Here is a 22,838-nt window from a genome sequence, read left to right on the forward strand (position 1 = left end):
AGGCCTGGCGATCCAGCTACCAACTTGCAGGACAGAGAGGAAAGGTGAGCTGTACTGGGACAGTGCAGGCAGCAAAATTCAGACTGTGGGAAAGCCTACCGCTAAAACAACCTGGATTCTTCCACAGATAAATTGTTAGGGAAAAAAAGGGGGGCAAGGGCCAGGGGCTGGGGAGGAGCAGAGTAATGGAAGGGAAATCCACTGATTAAAAGAGTCTTAAAAGACACAAATTTCCTTTAAATAGACAAGAATAAACATTGCTAGTCTTGAGATGCACACCTGGCAATATTACTATAAAGAAATGCAGGGAAGCATCTACTTTAAAAAGCAAGACAGTGGCTACTTCAGGGACAGAGGGGGTGATGCTAAGAATGTGGCTCGTGGATGGGATCGCTGGGGCAGGGAGCAAAATCCTAATTCTTGACTTAAGGGAAGGTTACGATCATGTTTGTTTAAAAATAACACAGTAAAGCTACACATTTGCTTTGCCTGATGTTCTGTATTTGACTTTTCTTTTACAATAAAAAGCCTTTTTCTAATAAGGAAAAGTTATATCACTAGTGTTACCTATCATAAGAGAACATTTATGACATTTAAAATAATGACATTTATTTTAAATAATTATATGAAACATTTAAAATAATTACACGATAGTAAACATCTAAAACAACTATGTGAAAGTAAACAATCTTATAAAATAATCACATTTAAAACGTACATACAGATGAACCCATTTGCAAAACAGAAATAGAGACACGGATGTAGGGAACAAACATATGGACACCAAGGGGGGAAAGGGAGGGTGGGATGAATTGGGAGATTGGGATTGACATATATACACTACTATGTATAAAATAGATAACTAATGATAACCTACGGTATAGCACAGGGAGCTCTACTCAATGCTGTGTGGAGATCTAAATAGGAAGGAAATCCAAAAAAGAGGCGATATATGTGTACGTGTAGCTGATTCACTTGGCTGTACAGCAGAAACTAACACAACATTGTAAGGCAACCATACTCCAACAAAAATTTTAAAAGTAAATAAAATGTACACAAACATAAACCGTCTTATTAAATTCCAGCCAGCCACTGAAGCCTGAGGAAGGTTCTGAGGCCTATTTTCTGTGTTAAAAAGGAGATTAACAAGTGCCGTTGAGTGCTAGTGACAGGCCAGCGCTCAAATGAGACTTTCTTCTCAACTTAATCAGGCCTTGAAAGAGCCCTGAGACAATGTGATTCAGGATTCTCTTACGTTTGGCCATGTACCAGCTTAAGTCACCTGCTTCACTTCAAGTCACCGCATGGACCATCTCCTATCCTACACTTCTGGAAACACTGGGTTAAAAACAGATCTGGTGCATTAGGGTAGGCCAAGACCTAAAAACAAAAACTTAGCTCTCTCGGATCACCAACAGATTCATTTCACTTGTTCCAACCCTTTCTAAACATGCTTAAAAGGTCTGCTTTTCCATTATGAGCATTTAAGCAAGAGACCAACACTACGACCCGGTAAGAGCTGCTTATCTTCATCCTAGTTACCAGCACACACACTTCACTATGGACTTAAGAGGGCACCGTCAGAGCCCAGTAATCCTCTGCCTCTGCCTTTATGCCTAATGTGCTCAGAGGTTCTCAAGTGACAGGAGGCCTTGTATCGGAAAGCACAAATTACAAAAATAAGTGCAAAGGCCCTCCCCCAGCTGAACTCCCCATCATAAAACAAGGCACCACATCCTGAGCTACTGGCTCATCAGCACTAAGCCAATCTGACCTCAAAGCCCTTTAAAAGAAACGGCGGGGGGGTAATCAGGTTATATAATAGACTTATAATATAAACTTGTAGCAAGCCAAGAAAACTCTGAAATTCAGATGGAATTCAGTCATGTTTTTAAAACATTTTTCTAAAATACATACATAAAAGTGGCCTGATTCTCCTATAAACGACTTGAGAGCAAATCTGCTTCTACCTCATCTTTTCCCCCCCCAAGTTTTGCTACGAGTTTGAAGAGAAAGCAAACCCGAGCCAGGAATGTTTAATTTTTCTGGCACTGCTGCTCGCCAGAGAATAGTGACCCCAACACATAAAGATGAGATTCAGGCAGGAGCTAAAAGGGAACTTGTATAACAAAGGAAGATGAGTGCTGAATTCCTGTCTTCGATGTCTGTGTCTTAACAGTCTCCCTTGGGTCAGCTGGCCCCGTTTCCCCTCCTCTCTTCCCACCTCCTGCTGCTCTGTGCCCTCAGCCATCCCTGTTCTGTGAACCCTCAGCTTCCCAGCTTACCCACACTCCTCTCCTCGTATATTTTGCTTTCTCGTGAGACATGTGAGTAGACAAATTCCCAAACATACACAAGCCTACTGAAGTGTCTGCAACAGAAATCCCAAGTTCCACTCACCACACAGGGGCTTATGGAGACCTAGTCCAGTCTCCATGATTTCCCTGGATCCCTTTATGAGAGAAGGTACACCGTGGATGGTAAGGACCAGGTCCTGGGTTCAATTTCCTGTGTACATCCACAGCAAAGGGCCCCTTTCATAACTACTACTCTGATCAAGTGAATTCAGGAATGTTTAAATAGGAAGCTCTCTCTCCATACCAGAACCTGATGAGACCAAGACTTTAAGAATAGAAGTAAAAAACATGCACATTTAACCCTCCATTCTAGAAATGGCTATGAGCAAAAGAAACCCAGAAGTGTCTAAAGCCCAGCTGAGCTCCACTTATACTCAGGTGCACAAGACAGAAGCTCACGTCAGACCTAACACTTCAGATACTGTCCCAGGTTTGTGCCATTTTCCTCAAGATAAGGTGCCCTGGTCCCATAGGCCTGTTCTACGGTCAAATCTATAGCAGGAAAATGGTGAGGCGTTTATTTTGGGGGGGGGGGGGGGGGGGGGGGCTGGTAGTTTGGATTTTTCACCCAAGCCCTTTCCAATGAGCAACAGAGAAATATGAGAGCCTGTTTAAACATTACTTACTGCCTGTTGGATATCAGACTTCACTTGCTCACTCAACATGCCTTCAAAGACAAAGGAGTCACCAAACTTCTCAGCCTAAAGGAAAGGAAGGAAATAAAAATCCAGAAAAGGTTGTAGTAACATATTTCACATGTGCCATTTTCTCTGTACACTACTAAAGGGGTTCTTCTTGTCCAAATGAACTTAGATTTGTCTTATAACCTCCCAAATGACCTAAAAGCATGTGGCTTCCTGTTAAAACAGGTTACTGTCACTTAGAGAGACCATTTTTATTTAAGGCTCATTTAGCTGATAAGAAGGCAGACTGGAAGAGATTAGCTACTGAGACTGTGATTGTTTCTGTTGATGGAAACACATCTCCCCAAGTATTACAAATGACTTTGGAAAATAACAGGATTCTTTACATGTCAGATTACATAATCAACCTTTGTCCTTTGTTCTGCTCCTGGAACCTAGCTAAAAGAAGTAAATGGCCCTGTTTGTTGATATTCTGACACACTCCACTGACGTGTCCACTGTGCTTATACATCTCAAGTGGCCAATTCAAGCACCAGATGGAAATCTGTATTTTAATCATTTTTATTTACCATTACTGTCTCAAGTCCATATCTACCTGGTTTTCTTTGTTGCATATGACCCCAGTTCTGGAAACACCCAATGTAGTCTCTTGGTCTCCATAATTCTACTCTTCTAGTTTTCTTCCTCCATTTCAGACTCCTTCTCATCTCCTGAAATACATGGGCACTTCTTCTTGCCCCAAGACACTGTTCCTCCCCAGCACTCTGCCCCGGCTCTCTGCTCTTCTTACTCTACACCAGTGGCCCTCAGGCTTTGTGCAGTTGAGATCACCTGGCCAGCTTGTTATAGCTACACAGCACTGCTCCCCAAGCCCAGAGGTTCTGATTCTGTAGGTCTGGGGTGAGGCCAAGGAACCTGCCCGTGTGTACAGATAAGCTGGTGATTCTAATACAGGTGGTCTAAGAGATCACACGATGAGATACACTGACCTGCTGCTGGACAAACTCTTGAAATCCCATGATTTTAATCACCACCGGCATTTCAAATGATGTTCGTATCTCCACCTCCAGTCCTCTCCTCTCCTCACCACATGATATTAACGGCCTACTAGATCCCTGTATTTCCAGCTTTAGGAGCACCTCAAACTCCTTTTGCTGATTAGAGCTCATCATCTTTTCTCCACCCCAGCTCTTATTTCTGTATTCCCTTGTAGCATCACCATGCCTGAGAACCCAGACCATTCCTTCACTCAACAACATGTACCAAACACCTATCAGAAGCCTGGCTTTGGGCTAAATGACAGAGATACAAGGTCAGTATTACAGAGGCATGGTCTCTGTCCTTAGAGCACTCACATATGGGGCCACAAACAAAAGTCAAGTCAAACAAAGAAAGGAAGAATATAATTACAACTTTACTTGACCCTGTAAGGCAGAGAGTATAGAGAGAAGCCTCCTTTTGATAGGGTGGGCAGAGGAAGCCTCCCTGAGAGGGATGTTTAAGCTGAGATGACTCGAGAATGAGAAGGAGCCAGCCACGCAAAAGGGGGACAGGCAATGGGGTCAGGAAATTCCAAGCAGGGGGAAAGTATGGGCTGCACCCCTAAGATGGGAAAGAGTGTCAAGTCTGCAAGGAATAGAACCAAGAACAGCAGGGCTAGAACATGGTGAGCAAGGGAAATGTGATATAAAATGAAGTTGGAGAAATGGAAGAAAAGAAACATGAATGCCATAATAATATGAAGTATTTTATCCAAAGCAGGGGTTTTAACCCTTTTTGTGCCCTGGACCCCTTTGGCAGTATGGTGAAGCTTAAGGATCTCCTTCTCAGAATGAAATGTTTACGTGTATAAAATAAAATCAATACAATTACAAAGAAAACTAGTTATATCGAAATATTAGTAAAACTAATTTGTGCTATAGTAACATATACATATATGTTATATATATCTATACATTAAATATAAATATGTATAAATAATACATTAAATAAGATCTAGTGGCAGGCCTCATAATTATCATTTCTAAAGTGAGGATGAAGACAAACAATATTTTATGATCTCTGCAACAACAATAATGGGATACAAAATGTCTGTGATTTCTATTGGTGATAAAGTCATAGGCACTGCTGCCACTACTGTGGTATGTTGTCTATTCCTAACTGAAGGAAATGCTGAACTTCAGTTAGAGGGTAATAGAAATCCAGATGCAGTATTTCCCCATCCATGCTCCTAGATGCCCTAAACTCTGCTTATTCTATCTAGTCTTGATGGGAACCCTAGTCTAAGGGAAGCTTCTTGCCTTCGAAGCCCACTTCTAACTTCATCAGACTACTGAGGAACCTGATCTGAGAGTATCCTCATGAAACAAAAGGAACAGCAACTTCTTACTACAAATAGGTCCAAAAAGACAACTACTTTGTATATTTTAAGAAATTCCAAAGAAATGCAAAACCAAATTTGGATGCTGTTTTGCTTTCAGCATTCGCTCTGAAATTTTTTTTTTTAAAGAAAGGAAGATGTTCTGGCCTGGAAAAAAACAAAAACAAGGACAGGGACTCCACAAACTGAAGACAAGGGTAGGGTAGAGTCCTTTGGTAAGAAAAAAATGGGAAACCTACATAACAAGGATATTTTAGACACTCACAGAAACTTTCATAAACTAGAAAGCCTCTCTCTTCCTATTCCCGTTTAGGACAAACATCCACTTGCAGAACCTTGCTCTGTGATTCAGTGACCACAGGATAAAGCCTGGAACTGCCAAAGCAAAGCTTATAAGTCATCAGGCACTGGAATAAAACCACAAAAATGAAAAGCTGCACTTCTGCATCTATTACTTATGAATTATGCAATGCTTCTGGAACATCCAAACTATAATTTTTTGAGAGGGAGAAGTGGCCTTACTTTACATGCTATCATCTCAAAAAGCCTGAGAGGACAGTGACGCTCTTTGGAAGATTAAAGCACTGACACACTAGAGCATAACGGTTAAGAAGACAGCTCCTGGGGTCACACTGGCCAGGCCTGAATCCCAGCTCCGCCACTAACCAGCTGTGGGACTCGGGGCAAATCACTTTGCTAATCCCCAGTTTGCCACCTGAAAACTAAGCTGCCTCACTGGGTCGCTATGAGAACAAAAATTACATGAAATATACAGAAAATGCCTGTCACAGCACTGGGCACATAGGAAAAAGCGGTCAACTGATAAAGTTCTTCCTCCCCATTCCAACCCCATTACCTCTGTCAAATAGCCAGTTGAGTTCACAAACTTCTCAAATTCAGCATTACTGACTTCATAGGCATCCATGTAAAAGGCATCAATAGCAACTCTCCTCGCAGGTGCTTCCCCATCCTGCTTTATCTGAGGATCATCTGTGCCCATTGTAAATACTCCGGCAGGGATGGGGACCATCTGCAGCAAAAGGGGAAACACGGGAAGTCAGGCCGTCACCGCCAGAGTGAACCTGGGTCAAGTGTAGAGCGCCAGCACACAGTAAGCACCCAACAGCGAGCCAACCTCCGCCACAAAAGCCACTGTGAAGTAAGTAAAATCATGGCGTACTCCAATGAATGGTTAGTCACAAAAAGAAGTGAAAATTCTTTAGGGTAGTGATTTCTTTAGGAAAAACACTACATAATACACATCTGCACACGCCATGGAAACAGGTCTGGAGCAACAGTCACCAAGCTGCTAATGGCTGCAGTGCAGAGGCAGGGAGAATATTCCACTTCTTTATACATTTGTGCATTTTTGTCCTTTATTATGTCCATATTTCTTTAAAATTATTTTTAAAAGCAAATATAAAAATGCCAAATACAATATTTTTTTTTAACTTTTTTTTTTTTTTTGGCCACACGGCATGTGGGATCTTAGTTCCCCGACCAGGGCAACCCGCGCCCCCTGCAGTGGAAGCGCAGTCTTAACCACTGGACCACCAGGGAAGTCCCCATATATAATATATTAAAAAACCCACTGAGTGAATCTAGGTTCCCAATGATAATGGAAAAGACAAATCATTGAAATGGAAAATCTAAAAGGTTTACTAGAGGACCATGTCTTGTCCTTATTTAATACCTTATTAAAACTCTAATTGTTCCTATCTACTGTTTCACATAACCTCTAAACACCAAGAGGGTAGCAACCGAGGCTGCTTTGTTCACATGTTTTTCTAGCACTAAACATAAGATCTGAGGATCACACCGAAAATTTTCAGTTAAGATACACAGGTCCATCCTCAGCATCACTTGGGAAATCCAACATTACAGCAGTCATCCAGTTTTACTGGGTATCCTAAATATACATCCCTCTGTCCTCTCCCCTTTTCTTTTCCTCGATTAATGCTGTAGCCTCACAATTGTCTCCTTGCCTCCAGTCTCATCCCTTCACATTTCTCCCGGCTCCTCTCTAAGCCATCAACCTTCCTTTCAATCATTCATACAAGTATTTAAGCCCCTACTGAACTTTTCAAAATATCTGTCTTCTGTATCCCACACAACTTACTGAGGCTCTGCTTGGAACAGAAAAAGACTGGAAACAACCTAAATATTTTTCAATATTGGAATGATTAACTAAATTGTGGGCCACCCAGAAAATGGAAAATTAGGCAGCCATAAGAAAAGGAAAAGAAGGAAAACACCAGGAATAAAAAGACACTTTTAATATATTGATATGGAGAGATCTCACCACGATGAAGAGCAAAGTGAACAAAGCAAGGTGCACCCTAGAAAGCATGGTGTGTTATCATTTGCATGAAAAGGAGGTGGGCAGGAGAACACAGATTCACATATTTTTTTGTATTTGCTTACATTTGCAGAACACGGCTCTGGGAAGGTATTCAAGAAACTCATGCAGTGGTTGTCTGAGGGGAAGGTTATTACGAAAGTGGAAAATTTTTCACTATACACCCTTCTACAGAATTTTTTTTGTAATTTTAAAACCATGTACTCTATTCAAAATAACAAACAATAAAGTGTCAATCTGATTATACCTCTTTCCTACTTAAATTCTTCAGGGATCCCCAGCACCTTTGAGGGTTAAATATCTCAGCATCAGAGCCTAATCTCTCCCCACCTCTCTCACCCTGTACTCCACCTGCACTTCATCTCTTGTGAATAACATCAATGCTCAACGATCACCTCCTACAGAAGGCCTTTCCTGCCTACATTTCCCTCTGCTGGCTGGGCATATCCCCCTCATTTGGGATCCTCTTATAAACACCTCTCTAAACAACCGACACACACTGTACATACTTTAATGGCTTGTTTTTACCTGCCCTAGATCCCAGGCTCCTTGGGGACCAGAAATAAAGTTTTCACTTCTATGTCCCCAGCTCCTAGTACGGTGCACGGCAAGTAAGGAAAGAAGGAAGGAAGGAAGGAAGGAAGGGAGTGGGGGGGATGGATGGATGAAGAAACTTCGTTGACTGAAAGAGTGACATCACGGATACAATGAAAAATGTATCAGTTGAATTATTCCTAATTATAAAAATTCTCTTTCTTTTATAACACCATCCCAGACATGGATAGCATGCCTGCATCACAGTGAAACCTGTTTAAGAGACTCTGCTCAAAGACTGAACTAGGTTCCCACATTATTCTCATTATTCTCCAAGCATCTGGGACACAAGATTCCTCAATCGAGATGAGAAGTCAGAATTTCAAGCAGCTCTGCAAAGAAGAAGAAAAATAGAAGCCTGCAGACGAAAGCTTAAAATGATTATTAAAATGATCTAATAAAAGGTTTCATATTTCCTAAAGGACTTTAAGAAAAAAAAAAAGCTTTCCAGCAGCAGACAAGTAGGTCCTTTTCTCAGAACGGCTGTTCATCCCAAGGTGCAAACACAAGGCCTATAGGAAACTATGCCCATTGTTCCCAATGAAGTTTTACAATTATCTCAGTTTTTCATCCCACTCTCCCTCAAGGTGAGCACCAACAATGCTAATACAATCACAACTTCCACTGTGGACTCCAGGCCTAATTTTTTTTCTTTCATTAACCATCAGAGATAGCCAGCAATGAATAAGCCAAGTTTCCATTCTGGAGGCTATAGATAAAAATAGCCTGCATGGCTCTGACTGTATCATAATTCCCAATTTTCACTGATGAAGTCTCTGTCCTACAAATGTAGAATGTCGTTCTAGTGAAATCCAGAGCATCAGGTCTCACACTCCTAAACCAAATACAAAGAACCGTTTTGATCAGTGCGGACCTTCATGAAGGTCCAGATTCAAACAATCCATTCGTCCTTGGAGGTAAGTTAAAACCCCTTCTGGCACATCAGTTTCTGCCACTGCCAAGCAAGCCAAAAGGACAGGTGAGTCAAAGCAACTCTCTTATCACTAGGACCATATCTGAGCTACACACTCTGGCCAGGTGCAGTGGACATCTATGATTTTTGCCCACCTGGCACCCATTCCCTCCTGTTCTTGTAAGAGCAAGTGACATCTCTTTGAAAACCACTTCTTCAACTAAGTACATGTCTCAGGTGGAGCTGGATGACGCTGCTGCATGCCCCCCACTCCCCCCCGCCACACACACACCCCGCCCCTGCCCCATGACTCAGGCCTAGCCAATTACCACATTCTTTTGACCACAGAGATGTAATCAGGGATAGGCCCACGACCCAATCAAAGTTAATCTCAGAACTTTTGCTGGAGCTATGAGGGAAAGAAAACTCTTTCTCTTCCAGCTCTTTGATCATTAGAAGGAATACTACCTAAAAATGAAGCCAACATAGAAGAAAGAGGAGCTGCCGAGAGAGCCAAAAAGAGAGATCTGGAGATGCTGCCTGAGGCCCTGCATCCAGCTGTGTCTGGGACCATATCTGCACGTGAACTGCCCAGCCATGAGAGCCCATAAACGTCCCTACCCACACTTCTTTATCAGCCTACTAAGCTAGTTTTAAGAATCTCTTCTTTCACTTGCTTCTGTGGGACTTTTGTTTTACACACAAAAATGAAATAAGTTTACAGGCAACTCTTTTGTGTAGCACTTCTCCTTTTTCCTTCTTTCCTCTCCTCAAACCTAAGTAAAAAGGTAAAGGCTCCGCAGAAAGCTGGGTGAATAACAAGAGACGCAAGCTCCCTGGATCTGCCCACAAGCTGCTGTCTTATCTATCTATGCAGGGCTTACCTACCTATATCATCCTGTCACTCTACTGACACTAATCATAGATGAAATGGCATTAAAGTTCCTTCAAGCCCGGGGATTTCATGATTCTCTTCAGCCTCAGTTGTCACATCTGTAAAGTGGGGGATAATATCTCACAGGATCCTGGGGAGGATAAGATACAGCAAAAAGACTGCTTTCCAAAGGTTTCTTTAAAAAGTAACTCATACCCTTAATTCCCCTGGCAGTTTCTCAATATTGTAACCAACAAAAAAAGGTAAAAGATCATTCCAGAAATTGTTACACGATGCCTAAATGTGTAAAGCGCTTGGAGGATACAGACATTAAAACAGGTCTAAAAAATTGCTTCCCGTGTAGAAAGAGATATCAGACAATTACACAAATAACACTACTTTACAGAAAATATACAAGTTTCCATCAGACATTGACAAAATGCTATGAGAATTTAGAGGACAGAAACACCACTTCTTCCTGGAGGAAAGGGGTCATAGAAGAGATGGTATTCAATCGTGTCTTGACACCTGGGTAAGCATTACCCGATCAAACCATCCTCAGACAGGAAACTGACTGACTTTACCCACATATACAGAGATACCACGTACAATTTTATTGTCTCATGATCTTCAATGCCTTTTCAAACAACTCTTTTAAAAGATACATGGAGATTAAAACATTTTGATACCTTTTTATAAAATAATAAGCTGTACAGAACATTGTTAGAATAGTTTTCTCAAGGAGCATTGTATAGTTTTTAACCAGAGGGAAGTTAAGTAAAATTTGAAAATATCTATATTGTTTCCCAGACAATTCTTACTGCCATAACTTTCTAATGAAACCTAAATTCCTTGAGGGTAAAGCCCAGTGCTATTTACTTCTCTGTAAATAGCACTTGGCAAGTGTTCATTAAATTGATTAAAATATTTTTTAAAAAAGACTCACACCTAAAAAGTGTTACATTAAAAAGGGTGAAAATGTCACCCCCAGAAACCTTAAACTACTTACATATCCCAGAACACACCATGCACTTGTACAATGCTTCATTTGTACCCATGCTATTCTCCTTCTCGCAATGTCCTTCAATCTGCCCTTCCATCCCTAACTCCTGAAAATGTCTCCTCCAAGGCCTAGCCTAATGTGGTCTTTTCTTTGAGCACTTCCTGACTTGTCCAGGAAACAAGAATCCTTTCTTCTTCTCCAAGTGCTTTGTACATACTCCTCCTATAGGACTGTCACTATAGAAAAATGATGCTTGCATATAACTGTGATTGTGTGTGTGTGTGTGTGTGTGTGAGAGAGAGAGAGTGAGAGAGAGAGACAGACAGACAGACAGACAGAGAGACAGAAAGAGAGAGAGAGAGGTCTACCAACAAGTCAATGCCTTGAGGGTAGGGCATAGGTCTTTCTTTTCTATAAGCCCAGAACACAGGACAGAGTCTTATATAATACGTGTACCAAATAAGTATTTATTGAATTAAACTAAATAAACGGAAAACAAAAATAGATTCAGTACAACCTCAATCCAAATCCCAGCAAGTTATTTGATCAATATGAACAATACGATACTCAAGTTTATATGGAGAGGCAAAAGACCCAGAAGAACCAACACAATATTGATGAGAAAAACGAAGTTGGAGGAAAGACACTATGCAACTTACTATAAAACTACAGTAGCCAAGACATGTATTAGTTAAAGAACACCCAAACATATTAATGGAACAGCGGAGAGGGACCAGAAATAGACCTCCATAAATAAAATCAAATGATCTTTGACAAAGGAGCAAAGACAATACAATGGAGCTAAGGCAGTCTCTTCAACAAATGCTGGTACAACTGGACATCCACGGGCAAAAAAAAAAAAAAAAAGAATCTAGACAGAGACCACTCTTCAAAAGACAATGTCAAGAGATTGAGAAGACAAGCAACAGACTGGGAGAAAATAGTTGCTGATGACACATCTGATAAAGGACTGTTATCCAAAATAAACAATTCTTAAAACTCAACAATAAGAAAACAAATAATACAATTAAAAATGGGCCAAGGACCTTCCAAAGAAGATATACAGGCGGCAAAGATGCTCAGTATGTCAACCAAAAAATGCAAAATTAAAACAACATACCATTACATACCTTAGAATGGCCAAAATCTGAAACACTGACAACACCAAATGCTGACAAGGGTGTGGAGCAACAGGAATTCTCATGCCTTGCTAGTTAGAATGCACAACGGTACAGCCGCTTTGGAAGACAGTTTGGTGGTTTCTTACAAAACTAAGCATACTCTTGCTATATGATCCAACAATCACATTCCTTGGTATTTACTCAAAGGTGTTGAAAATTTTATGTCCACACAAAAAACCTGCACCCAGATTTTTATAGCAGCTTTATTCATAATTGCCAAAACTCAGAAACAAGCAAGATGCCTCTCAGTAGGTGAATGGATAAACTGTGGTACATCCAGACAATACATTATTATTCAGCATGAAAAATAAATGAACTATCAAGCTATGAAAAGACACATAGGAAACTTAAATGAATATTACTAAGTGAAGGAAGCCAATCTGAAGAGCCTACATACTATATGATTCCAACTATAAGACATTCTGGAAAAGGCAAAACTTATGGAGACAGTAAAAAGATCAGTGGTGGCCACTTGGGAGGAGGGAGAGGGATGAAGAGGCAGAGCACAGAAGATTCTTAGGGCAATAAAAATATTCTGTATGATACTATAGTGATGGACGTATGTCGCTGTACATTCATCCAAACCTATAAAATGTTCAACACCAACAGTGAACCCTAATGTAAATTACAGTTGACTCCTGAACAACACGGATTTGAACTGCGAGGGTCAACTTATACATAGATTTTTTCAATAGATACATACTTCAGTACTACATGACCTGCACTTTGTTGAATCCTGGAATGCAGAACCACAGGTATGGAAGGCCAACTGTAAAGTTATACTAGGATTTTTGACCACGCAGGGGGCCAGTGCCCCTAACCCACATGTTTTTCAAGGGTCAACTGCACAGACTTTGGGTGATTATGATATGTCGGTGTAGGTTTATCAATTGTAACAAATGTACCACTGTGGTGGAGGATCTTGATAATGGGCAAGGCTATGCCTGTGTTGGGGCAGTAGGTATATGGGAAATCTCTTTACCTTCCTCTCAATTTTGTTGTGAACCTAAAACTGCTCAAAAAAATAATCCTTTTATTTAAAAAAAGAAAGAAAATTAAGAAAATAAAAGGTTATCACTACGACCATGTATCTCACATAATATTGGACTTCCTGAATTCAGAATAAATGGCTAAGTGTCAGAATTAGACCAAAGTCATCTGCACATGAACTAAAACATCTGAAACCAAGGAAAACAGAGAGACAAAGAACAGCCTCCTAGGAATTCCTTTGTCTTGATAAGAAGTCTACTTCAGGTTCAAGCATTAAGTTTAAGAGTCCTTGAAGGCTTGTGAGCTGTGTTCTCAACAACTGCTAGTTTACTAATAACTTGGGATGCTGCCAAACATTATAGAAACTGAGTGCAAGGGAAGACAAACATAAAATAAATGCACATATACAAAATATAAGTTAATTAATTATATATTTTTCCCTTTATAAAATGAATGCAAGATATGGCCAAAGATGACCCACACAATACTCAGTCCAGACGTGAACCCACTCTAAAGGGATGAAAAATGGATATCTTATAATGATACGTACATCAGATTCTGGAATCAATAGGACATTGGAGCATTTAAAATGAGGAATGTTCAGTACTGGCCAGAAGGTTCTCGGCAAAAGTTTGACACAGACCAATGTACATGCAAATAAGACAGCGCCCCTGTTAGTTACAAAGCAGATAACCAGAGGGCTTTCCCTGCAGGAGGAGGGAGAAACTGATTATCAATTACCATTCAAGTTATAGAGGAACTAAAATCAAGTATGGCCAACACACACTACAACTGTAACCAAGGCTCCCCACAACACAAAAGATAAACACTAATAATGCAGGGAATCCTCTGAGGAACAACAGGAAACATTTTAAAGGCCAGTGATTATACAGGATGGAGAAACAATGAGAAGTCCAGCTACCAACCTCCTAACACTATACCCAAGTCACAAAATTATAGTCCTGACTCCCCTCCCTCTCACAACCTAGCTGGGGAGAGACACCAACAGACAAATATCTTCAGTAATGGTTATGTCAGAGCAAACAGGTACAACTGCGGCAGCATATGGAAATACTGAAGGGGAAGGAAGGAAAGAGGTCAGGTAAGGCCTGCAGGAGGATGTTACCTCTCACCTAAGAACTGAAAATTGGTCAGAATTAACCCACAGGAAAAAAAAAAACTTGGACAGAAAAAGCTGGAAAGGGTGTACTAGTATTCAAGAAGAAGAACTTTGGGAGTCAGCAGATCTAAGTTGTTTTCACAACCATACCAATATGCAAAATACCTGGAATGGTAAGAACTAAGGAACAGTTACTGATTTTTTGTTTTAACTAAGAACTAAATAATAGTTATTATTAATGTTATTATTTACATATCCTAGCACATAAAACATTCAGGCACTGTGCAAGGTATAGATAAACGATAGTAATAAAACAACTACTGTTTACTTAGTCTTTCCCATGTACTAAAGTGCTAGGAATAGCAGAATAAATAAAACAAGTCCTTGTCGTCAAGAAGCAGAGTCTACTGTCAGAGACTACTGATAAGTAAACAACAAGGTTAGAGACACTGACACCCAGTGTCCTGATTCCTTCACAATTAATGAGAGGAACGCAGGACTTAAACCCACATCTATCTGACTTAAAATTCTGAGAACCTCATCAAAAACACAGGGTGCAAGAACGAGGAAGCAGGAGATAAGAGGTAAGAAAAGGAAAGACAACTGTCCTCAAACCAAACTCCCTAATGCTCAGCATTACGCAGAGCCCCAAGACCCACCCGTTTCGGAGGGCGGAAGAACTTCTCAACAAACTGGATCTGCAAGTGCGCGATTTGGCAATGTAATTATAATCTTTACTTGCCTTCCTCCAACCCCTGGCCTTACCCATCCCAACCCTGTCGAGGAACCCGGCGCCCCCCACCCGTCGTTAAGGAACCAAGAGAGCACCTTGGTGGGCGGGAACGGTCGCTCTCCGGCTACCGAGCCTGGGGCGTTCGCCTCCCGCGAGTATCGGTGCGCGGCCGCCGAGCTGCCATGGGCCCCGGGCCGCTGGGGAGTGCCACAACCGCACGAGCCCGCGAGGGACGCCGCGCCCGCCTCGGCCCCGACCTCTTCGCCCCCCACCGCCCGGCCCAGCAGCAAGACCAGAGGCAAAGAGAGAACGAGACCGAGCCCGGCGCCTCGTCCTCCAGCCGGCCCTAGCGCGGGCGCAGCCATGTTTTCCCACTAGCCATGTGACCCTTTGGGTCACGTGGCCCCGCCCTCCTTAAAGGGGCCAAGCCCTAGGCTGACTTCAGTGTCCCTAAGAGTTGCCCTCTTTCCACCTCTCTCCAGGTACCTCTCCTTTAGAGCCTTCCTCCTTGGCTCTCCTGACGTGAAAACAAGAAAACCCAAAAAGTCTTGGCCTTCCGCAGCCTGTGCGCCCCATTATTATTTTTAGGTTGAAAAAATTATAATCGAGTTTATTGAGCATTTGTTGTGTGCCAGGCAATACACTAGGTGAGCACTTTATTTTTTGAAATCTCATTTAATCCTCACGAGGACCCTGAATGTTGAGTGCACAGAACAATTAAGTGATCTGCCCAAGGTCACAAGGCAAATAAATGTCAAAAGACGAGATTTAAACCCAGCCACACTGCGTCTCTAACACATACCTTCAAACCCTGAGTTTTAAATCATTATGCTGTAATGCAGGCAATTCAATAAGCTTCCCTTAACAGGAAAATGGAAGATGAACGTGTTGAAGGACACCTCACCAAGGGATACAGTTAGAGAAATCCCTACTGTGGCTCTCAAAGTGTCGTCCCAGACCAGCAGCATGAGCATGACCCGGGAACTTGTTAGAAATTCAATACTCAGAATGTCTGGGGACAGGACACATCAATCTGTGCATTTAACAAGTTCTCCAGATGATTCTAAAGCATACTGATGCACACTAAAGTTTGAGAACCACTGTTTCATAAGACCCAATCTCTTCAGGGGGAAATAAAAGGCAAAACAAAAACCAGAAAGAGGGGGGACCTATAGATTAAATATGACATCTCACACAATTGTAGTATATATGAATCTTATCTAAAAAGTGATTCAAACCTACTGATCTCAAATTTTTTAGGATAATCAGAGAAATATGGCCACTAAATCAAGTTATATTTGATAAAATTAAGAATTACTGTCAATTTTGTTTTTAGTTTTTTAAGAGTGATAATGGTATTTGTGGGTATGTTTTTTAAAAGAATCCCTTCCTTTGAGATATATGTATTGAAATAGATGATAGATAGATAGATAGATAAAAAGACATGCTGTTGCCAAGGAGTTGCTTCTCAAAATATGGTGAATGGGGTGATGGCTAGAGATGAAACACAATCGGCCATGAGTTGGTCATTGTTAAAGCTGGTTTATGGATTTTTCAGTGTTTTTTGTCCTATTCTTTCTAGTTTATGTTTGAAGTTTTTTTAGTATAAAGGAAAGTCCGTGGTGATCATTTTGCAATACATACAAATAGGGAATCATTCTGTTGTACACCTGAAACTAATCTAATATGTCAACTATATCTCAAATGAAAAAAACAGGTGAAAAAAATTTTAAGTCCTTCCATACTTGCTATTTTACAGTTTGCCAAGAGCTTTCACACATTTTCTCATTTAACATCACAACCCCTTGGCAAGAAATCTACTATTACTATACCCATTTTACAACTGATGAGGCTAAAAGATCAATGCTTTAACCAAGGTTTTACATGTTAGCTGTGCACAAATATAGATTCCAGGTCAGAGATAATCTTTGTCAGTCTCTTTGCAAGTGTTCAATCTCAGCACAAGCCTGCTGCCCTACCGAGCCCTGAATTCCTTTGATTGATGGTCCTGCTACACTATTAGGCGATAAGCTTCATGAAGGCAAGGATCCTGCCTATTTGTTCACCATTGTGTCTGCAAAATTAGGCCAAGACCTGGCACTTAATAAACTCTTAGTGAGTATTTATTGAGTTAATGGAAAAATGAATGGCAGTAATCATGACCTCTTTCCCTTAAAGAGAAGCAAATTGTTGAGAAAATAATACAGATTTTAGACTCAGAAAGAGCTGTGTTTAAAGCCGGCCAATTACAAGAAGCATTCACCTTTCTAAGCCACTATTTCTTCATATGTGAAACGGGGATAATAATAGCACCTTCTTACAGATTTTATGAAGATTAAGTGAGATAGCGTTGTAAAAGTCTTAGCATTTCACAATACCTCAAAAAAAATGTTTGCTATTATTAGCCATCATTATCAAAGATGGAAACTTCGTTGATTCTCCAGGAAGTATCAACCTTCTCTCTCAATTCATTAAATAATTTCTTATTGGTCACTCACTAATCAATGAGTAAGTGGGAAAAAGTGATGAGAAATCCATAGGTGAGAAGGCCATGCTAGGAATCAGAGTTAAAAGTACAGCTCAGCAATCAACTCTACACCAATTAGGGCAATTTATCTAGACTTTCCCTCACGCTCTGACTCCCACTTAAGTTCCTTCTGCTGGTCTTCTTGCCCCTTCCATCTAATGAAGCTAGATGAAAGACCTCAGACCTGACAGTGACTTCTGTGTTCACTAAACAGCAAGACCAGTGTGACTGCAGTAGAATGAACAAGGGAGGGGGGGAAAACAAAGGAGGTCAGAAAGTAACAGGGGGCCAGGTTATGTAGGATCTAGTAAGCTTTTACTCTAACTGAAAGGCAGTGTCATTACATAGTTTTTTGTTTGGTTGGTTTTTTTGCGGTATGCGGGCCTCTCGCTGTTGTGGCCTCTCCCGTTGCGGAGCACAGGCTCCGGACGCGCAGGCTCAGTGGCCATGTCTCACGGGCCCAGCCGCTCCGGGGCATGTGGGATCTTCCCAGACCAGGGCACGAACCCGTGTCCCTTGCATTGGCAGGCGAACTCTCAACCATTGTGTCACCAGGGAAGCCCTACACAGTTGTGAGAAGACATCTCACACTTTTCCTGCTAATCAGGGTCAATTTCCCTGCCAAGTTATAGGCTCCTTGTCTTGCCTGGAGGTCCCTGAACACAAGGAGTCCAAAGAGCCCTGATAGCAGTCATGGCTTGTAGTTCAATGGGATCATTCCTGTGCGCGGCAAGAGTGTACTCCTTTGAGGACCAGGACAAGGCGAGCCTCTGTTGAATTGCTGAGTGATGCTGGTGCCCCTCTGCCCCGTGCATGCCTGACAGCCTTGGCACCTAGCATCTCATGAGGGCCCTCCCAGGGAATACAGTCCTCAGTGGGTCTTCTGGCCTCTCAGAATAAATCCAAACAGCATTTTTAGTTCCCTGAACTATCAAGTCCTTTCTTCTATCTGCCTCAGCAACCCATGCATTTCACCTTCATTTAGAGTAAGCCACTGCTTTCTCCCAGCTTCTAGATCCACACTAGCAATGAGTCTGCCCCTTTCCCTGGGGTCCTTGCCAAGGTATGAAATCCCAAGTCCTAAGTGAGAACTTCCAAGTCAATACATTCTTGTCCATCCATTCTTGTGTTTTGGGCCCTTAATCAAATACCCACACAGTTCAGGCCCAAGGTTACTCCCCTGGCTTTGGTTCATATGTGCTAGTTAATTCCTTTGTAAAACAGCTTTACTGAGATATAATTCACACACCATACAATCTACCCTTTTAAAGTATATAATTCAATGATTTTTCATATACTCACATTATTATACAACCATCACCACAATCTAACTTTGGAACATTTTTATTATCCCTCCCAAAGAAACTCCAAACCTCATTAACAGTCACTCTTCATTCCCTCATCCCCCCAACCCTGCCCCGGGTAACACCCACTCGACTTTCTGTCTCCATAGCCTTGCCTATTCTGGACATTTCTTGTAAATGAAATCATAAAATATATGGCTTTTTGTGTCTGCTTCTTTCACTTGGAATATTTCTGAGATTCATCCATGTTGTAGCACAAATCAGCACTTCTTTCCTTTTTATGGCCAAAATACCAAATTTAATTCATCCGTTCATCAGTTGATGGACATTTGGATTGTTTCCACTTTTTAGCTATGATGAATAATGCAGCTATGGACAGCGTATGAACATTTGTCTACAAGTTTTGTGTGGACATATGTTTCATTTCTCTTGGGTATAAACTAGGGGTGGGATTGTTTGGTTACATGGTAACTCTGTGTCTAACCTCTTGCAGGAGCTACCAAACTGTTTCCCAAAGTGCCTGTACCGGTTTACGTTCCCATCAACAATGCCTGAGGGGATCTACTTTCTCCATCATGCTAGTTAATTCTTGCATTTCCTTTAGAGTAAAATGTCTTTTCTCCTTTCTGAGGCCCAGCATTTCCTCAGTTTGGCTATACTGGGATTTAACTCTCCTTATAGCCTGGCAGGCACAGAGGAGGTGAGGGCACTGCCTGGGGTGAGGGGGACCTTCAGCTTCTTCCCATGTGGAGGAACTGCTAGTTCTCCAAACTCAATACTAGTTCTCTGCAGGCTCTGGGGCTCAGAGAAGTCTGCAGAGCCACATTTCTCAGGGGCCTCCACCTACATGTTCCTGCCCCATGTTTTGGGTCCCAGGTTTTTCCAGTCTGATCCCTGACTTTAGCATAGGAAACCTGCCGTGGCTGAGCATCCAAACATCTCTGGAGCTCTGGATTCTAACAATCAGATCATTAACCTGACACTCAGCTCGACCTGCTCTTAAACAGCTACCAAAGAGCCCCTTTGGGTCTCACATGTACTTTTTAACTGTTTTTTTAGCTGCCTTTGTTTCTCTTTGTCTCTCTGTAGGATGTCAATGCCACTTGGTAATAACCAGCCAATCCCATTATTCTTGGATCCATTGTTCCTCTACATCTTTCAAATTCCCCAAATCAGCACACTGGTGTAGACGTTCCTTTCCACATGGACATTTTCCCAGGTCAGCACCAGTAAACATTTTACCAGTTGGGCTGCCACCTTGTGCCAGGGGCTGTCCATACCCCACATACCACTCAAGATGGGGGTCCTCTGAGGAGGAAGAACAGAGCTGGAGGAATCATGTTCACTGACTTCAGACTGTACTGCAAAACTACAGGATTCAAAACAGTATGGTACTGGCACAAAAACAGACACATAGATCAATGGAAAAGGATAGAAAGGATAGAAAGCCCAGAAGTAAATCCACACACGTATGGTCAATTAATCTACAACAAAGGAGGTAGGAAAATACAATGAGAAAAGACAGTCTCTTCAATAAGGAGTGCTGGGAAAACTGGACAGCTACATGTAAAAGAACGAAATTAGAACATTCTCTAATACCATATACAAAAATAAACTCAAAATGGATTAAGATCTAAATGTAAGACTGGAAACCATAAAACCCCTAGAAGAAAACATAGGCAGAACACTCTTTGACATAAATCGCAGCAGTGTTTTGGGGGGGGAAATCTGTCTCCTAAAGCAAAGGAAGTAAAAGCAAAAATAAACAAGTGGGACCTAATTAGGCTTGAAAGTATTTGCACAGCAAAGGAAACCATCAACAAAAGGAAAAGACAACTTACTGAATGGGAGAAAATATCTTCTAATGATATGACCAATAAGGGGTTAATATCCAAAATACATAAACAACTCAAACAACTCAACAGCAAAAAAAACAAGCAACTCAATTAAAAAATGGGCAGAAGACCTGAACAGACACTTTTCCAAAGAAGACATGCAGATAGCCAACAGGCACATGAAAAGATTCTCAACATCATTAATCATCAGAGAAATGCAAATTAAAACCACAAAAAGGGGTTCCCCTGGTGGCGCAGTGGTTGAGAGTCCGCCTGCCGATGCAGGGGACACGGGTTCGTGCCCCGGTCCGGGAGGATCCCACATGCTGCGGAACGGCTGGGCCCGTGAGCCATGGCCGCTGAGCCTGCGCGTCCGGAGCCTGTGCTCCACAACGGGAGAGGCCACAACAGTGAGAGGCCCGTGTACTGCAGAAAAAAAAAAAAAAAAAACCTACAAAATGATATCACCACACACCTGTTAGAATGGCTATCATCAAAAAGAACACAAATAGTAATGTTGGTGAGGATATGGAGAAAATGGCACCCTCATACACAGTTGATGGGAATGTGAATTGGTGCAACCATTGTGGAAAATAGTATGGAGGGTTCTCAGAAAACTAAAAATACAATTACGATATGACCCAGCAATTCCACTCCTGGGTATACATCTGGAAAAACAATGAAAATACTAATTCAGAAAGATACATGCACCCCAATGTTCATAGCAGCATTATTTACAGTAGCTGAGATATGGAAGCAACCTAAGTGTCCATCAATAGTGGATAAAGAAAATATATATATATACACATACATATATATGTGTGTGTATATATATATATATATGCACACACATATGTAATGGAATACTACTCAGCCATAGAAAAGAATGAAATTTTGCCATTTGCAACAACATGGATGTACTTGGGGGATATTATACTAAGTGAAATAAGTCAGAGACAAATACTGTATGATATCACTTATATGTGGAATCTAAAAACTAAAACAAACTAGTGAATATAACTAAAAGGAAACAGACTCACAGATATAGAGAACAAAGTAGTGGTTACCAGTGGTGAGAGGGAAGGAGGAGGGGCAAACTACCATGTATAAAATAAAGAAGATACAAGGATATATTGTACAACACAGGGAAAACAGCCACTATTTTATAATAACTATAAATTGAGTATAACCTTTAAAAATTGTGAATCACTATGTTGTACACCTGTAATTTATATAATATTGTATATCAACTCTATCTCATTAAAAAAAGATGGGCATCCTCATTGCCAGCCAGGCAGTGGATGACCCAGTCCTCAAATCTCATCTTATCACCTGCTTTCTCAGACCGCTTCTAGTACCAACTCTGTCAGTGTGGTTCACGTCAAAAAGAGATGCCTCCAAAACCAGAAATATAGATCAATGGAAGAGGATAGAAAGCCCAGAGATAAACCCATGCACCTATGGTCACCCAATCTATGACAAAGGAGGCAAGAATAAACAATGGGGAAAAGACAGTCTCTTCAATAAGTGGTGCTGGGAAAACTGGACAGCTACATGTAAAAGAATGAAATTAGAAACTCTCCCAAAGCAAATAAACAGCATACACAAAAGTAAACTCAAAATGGATTAGAGACCTAAATGTAACACCAGACACTTTAAAACTCTTAGAGGAAAGCATAGGTAGAACACTCTGGGACATAAATCGCAGCAAGATCTTTTTTGACCCACCTCCTAGAGTAATGAAAATAAAAGCAAAAATAAACAAATGGGACCTAATGAAACTTCAAAGCTTTTGCACAGCAAAGGAAACCATAAACAAGACGAAAAGACAACCCTCAGAATGGGAGAAAATATTTGCAGGTGAAGCAACTGACAAGGGATTAATCTCCAAAATATACAAACAGCTTATGCAGCTCAATATCAACAAAACAAACAATCCAACCAAATTATTACAGAATCATTAGAGAAATGCAAGTCAAAACTACAATGAGGTATCACCTCACACCAGTCAGAATGGCCATCAC

At 41.3% G+C, this 22,838-nt stretch overlaps 1 protein-coding gene across 7 annotated transcripts in view; it reads right to left on the reverse strand.

Annotated features, from left to right (window-relative positions):
• The window catches only part of SUMF1 (sulfatase modifying factor 1), a 451,940-nt gene extending 436,390 nt beyond the window's left edge, over positions 1 to 15,550 (reverse strand). For 5 of the 7 annotated variants that reach the window (XR_003435893.1, XR_003435891.1, XR_003435892.1 and 2 more), the window contains exons 1-3: positions 15,244 to 15,537; positions 6,238 to 6,411; positions 2,984 to 3,058 (exon numbers count right to left, since the gene is read on the reverse strand). Coding sequence is in view for 4 of the 7 variants with exons in the window: in XM_027121449.1 (XP_026977250.1) it covers positions 2,984 to 3,058; positions 6,238 to 6,411; positions 15,244 to 15,513 (519 nt within the window). In the remaining 3 variants the exon portion in view is untranslated. Of the gene's footprint in view, positions 1 to 2,983; positions 3,059 to 6,237; positions 6,412 to 15,243 lie in introns of all 7 variants that reach the window. The other 2 variants (XM_027121447.1, XM_027121450.1) reach the window with 2 other exon arrangements.
• Between the last annotated feature and the right edge of the window lie 7,288 nt (positions 15,551 to 22,838).

The sequence above is a fragment of the Aethalodelphis obliquidens genome, unplaced genomic scaffold, assembly GCF_003676395.1.
Source record: "Aethalodelphis obliquidens isolate GAN/ISIS:26980383/991018 unplaced genomic scaffold, ASM367639v1 scaffold22, whole genome shotgun sequence".
Taxonomy (NCBI): Eukaryota; Metazoa; Chordata; class Mammalia; order Artiodactyla; family Delphinidae; genus Aethalodelphis; species Aethalodelphis obliquidens.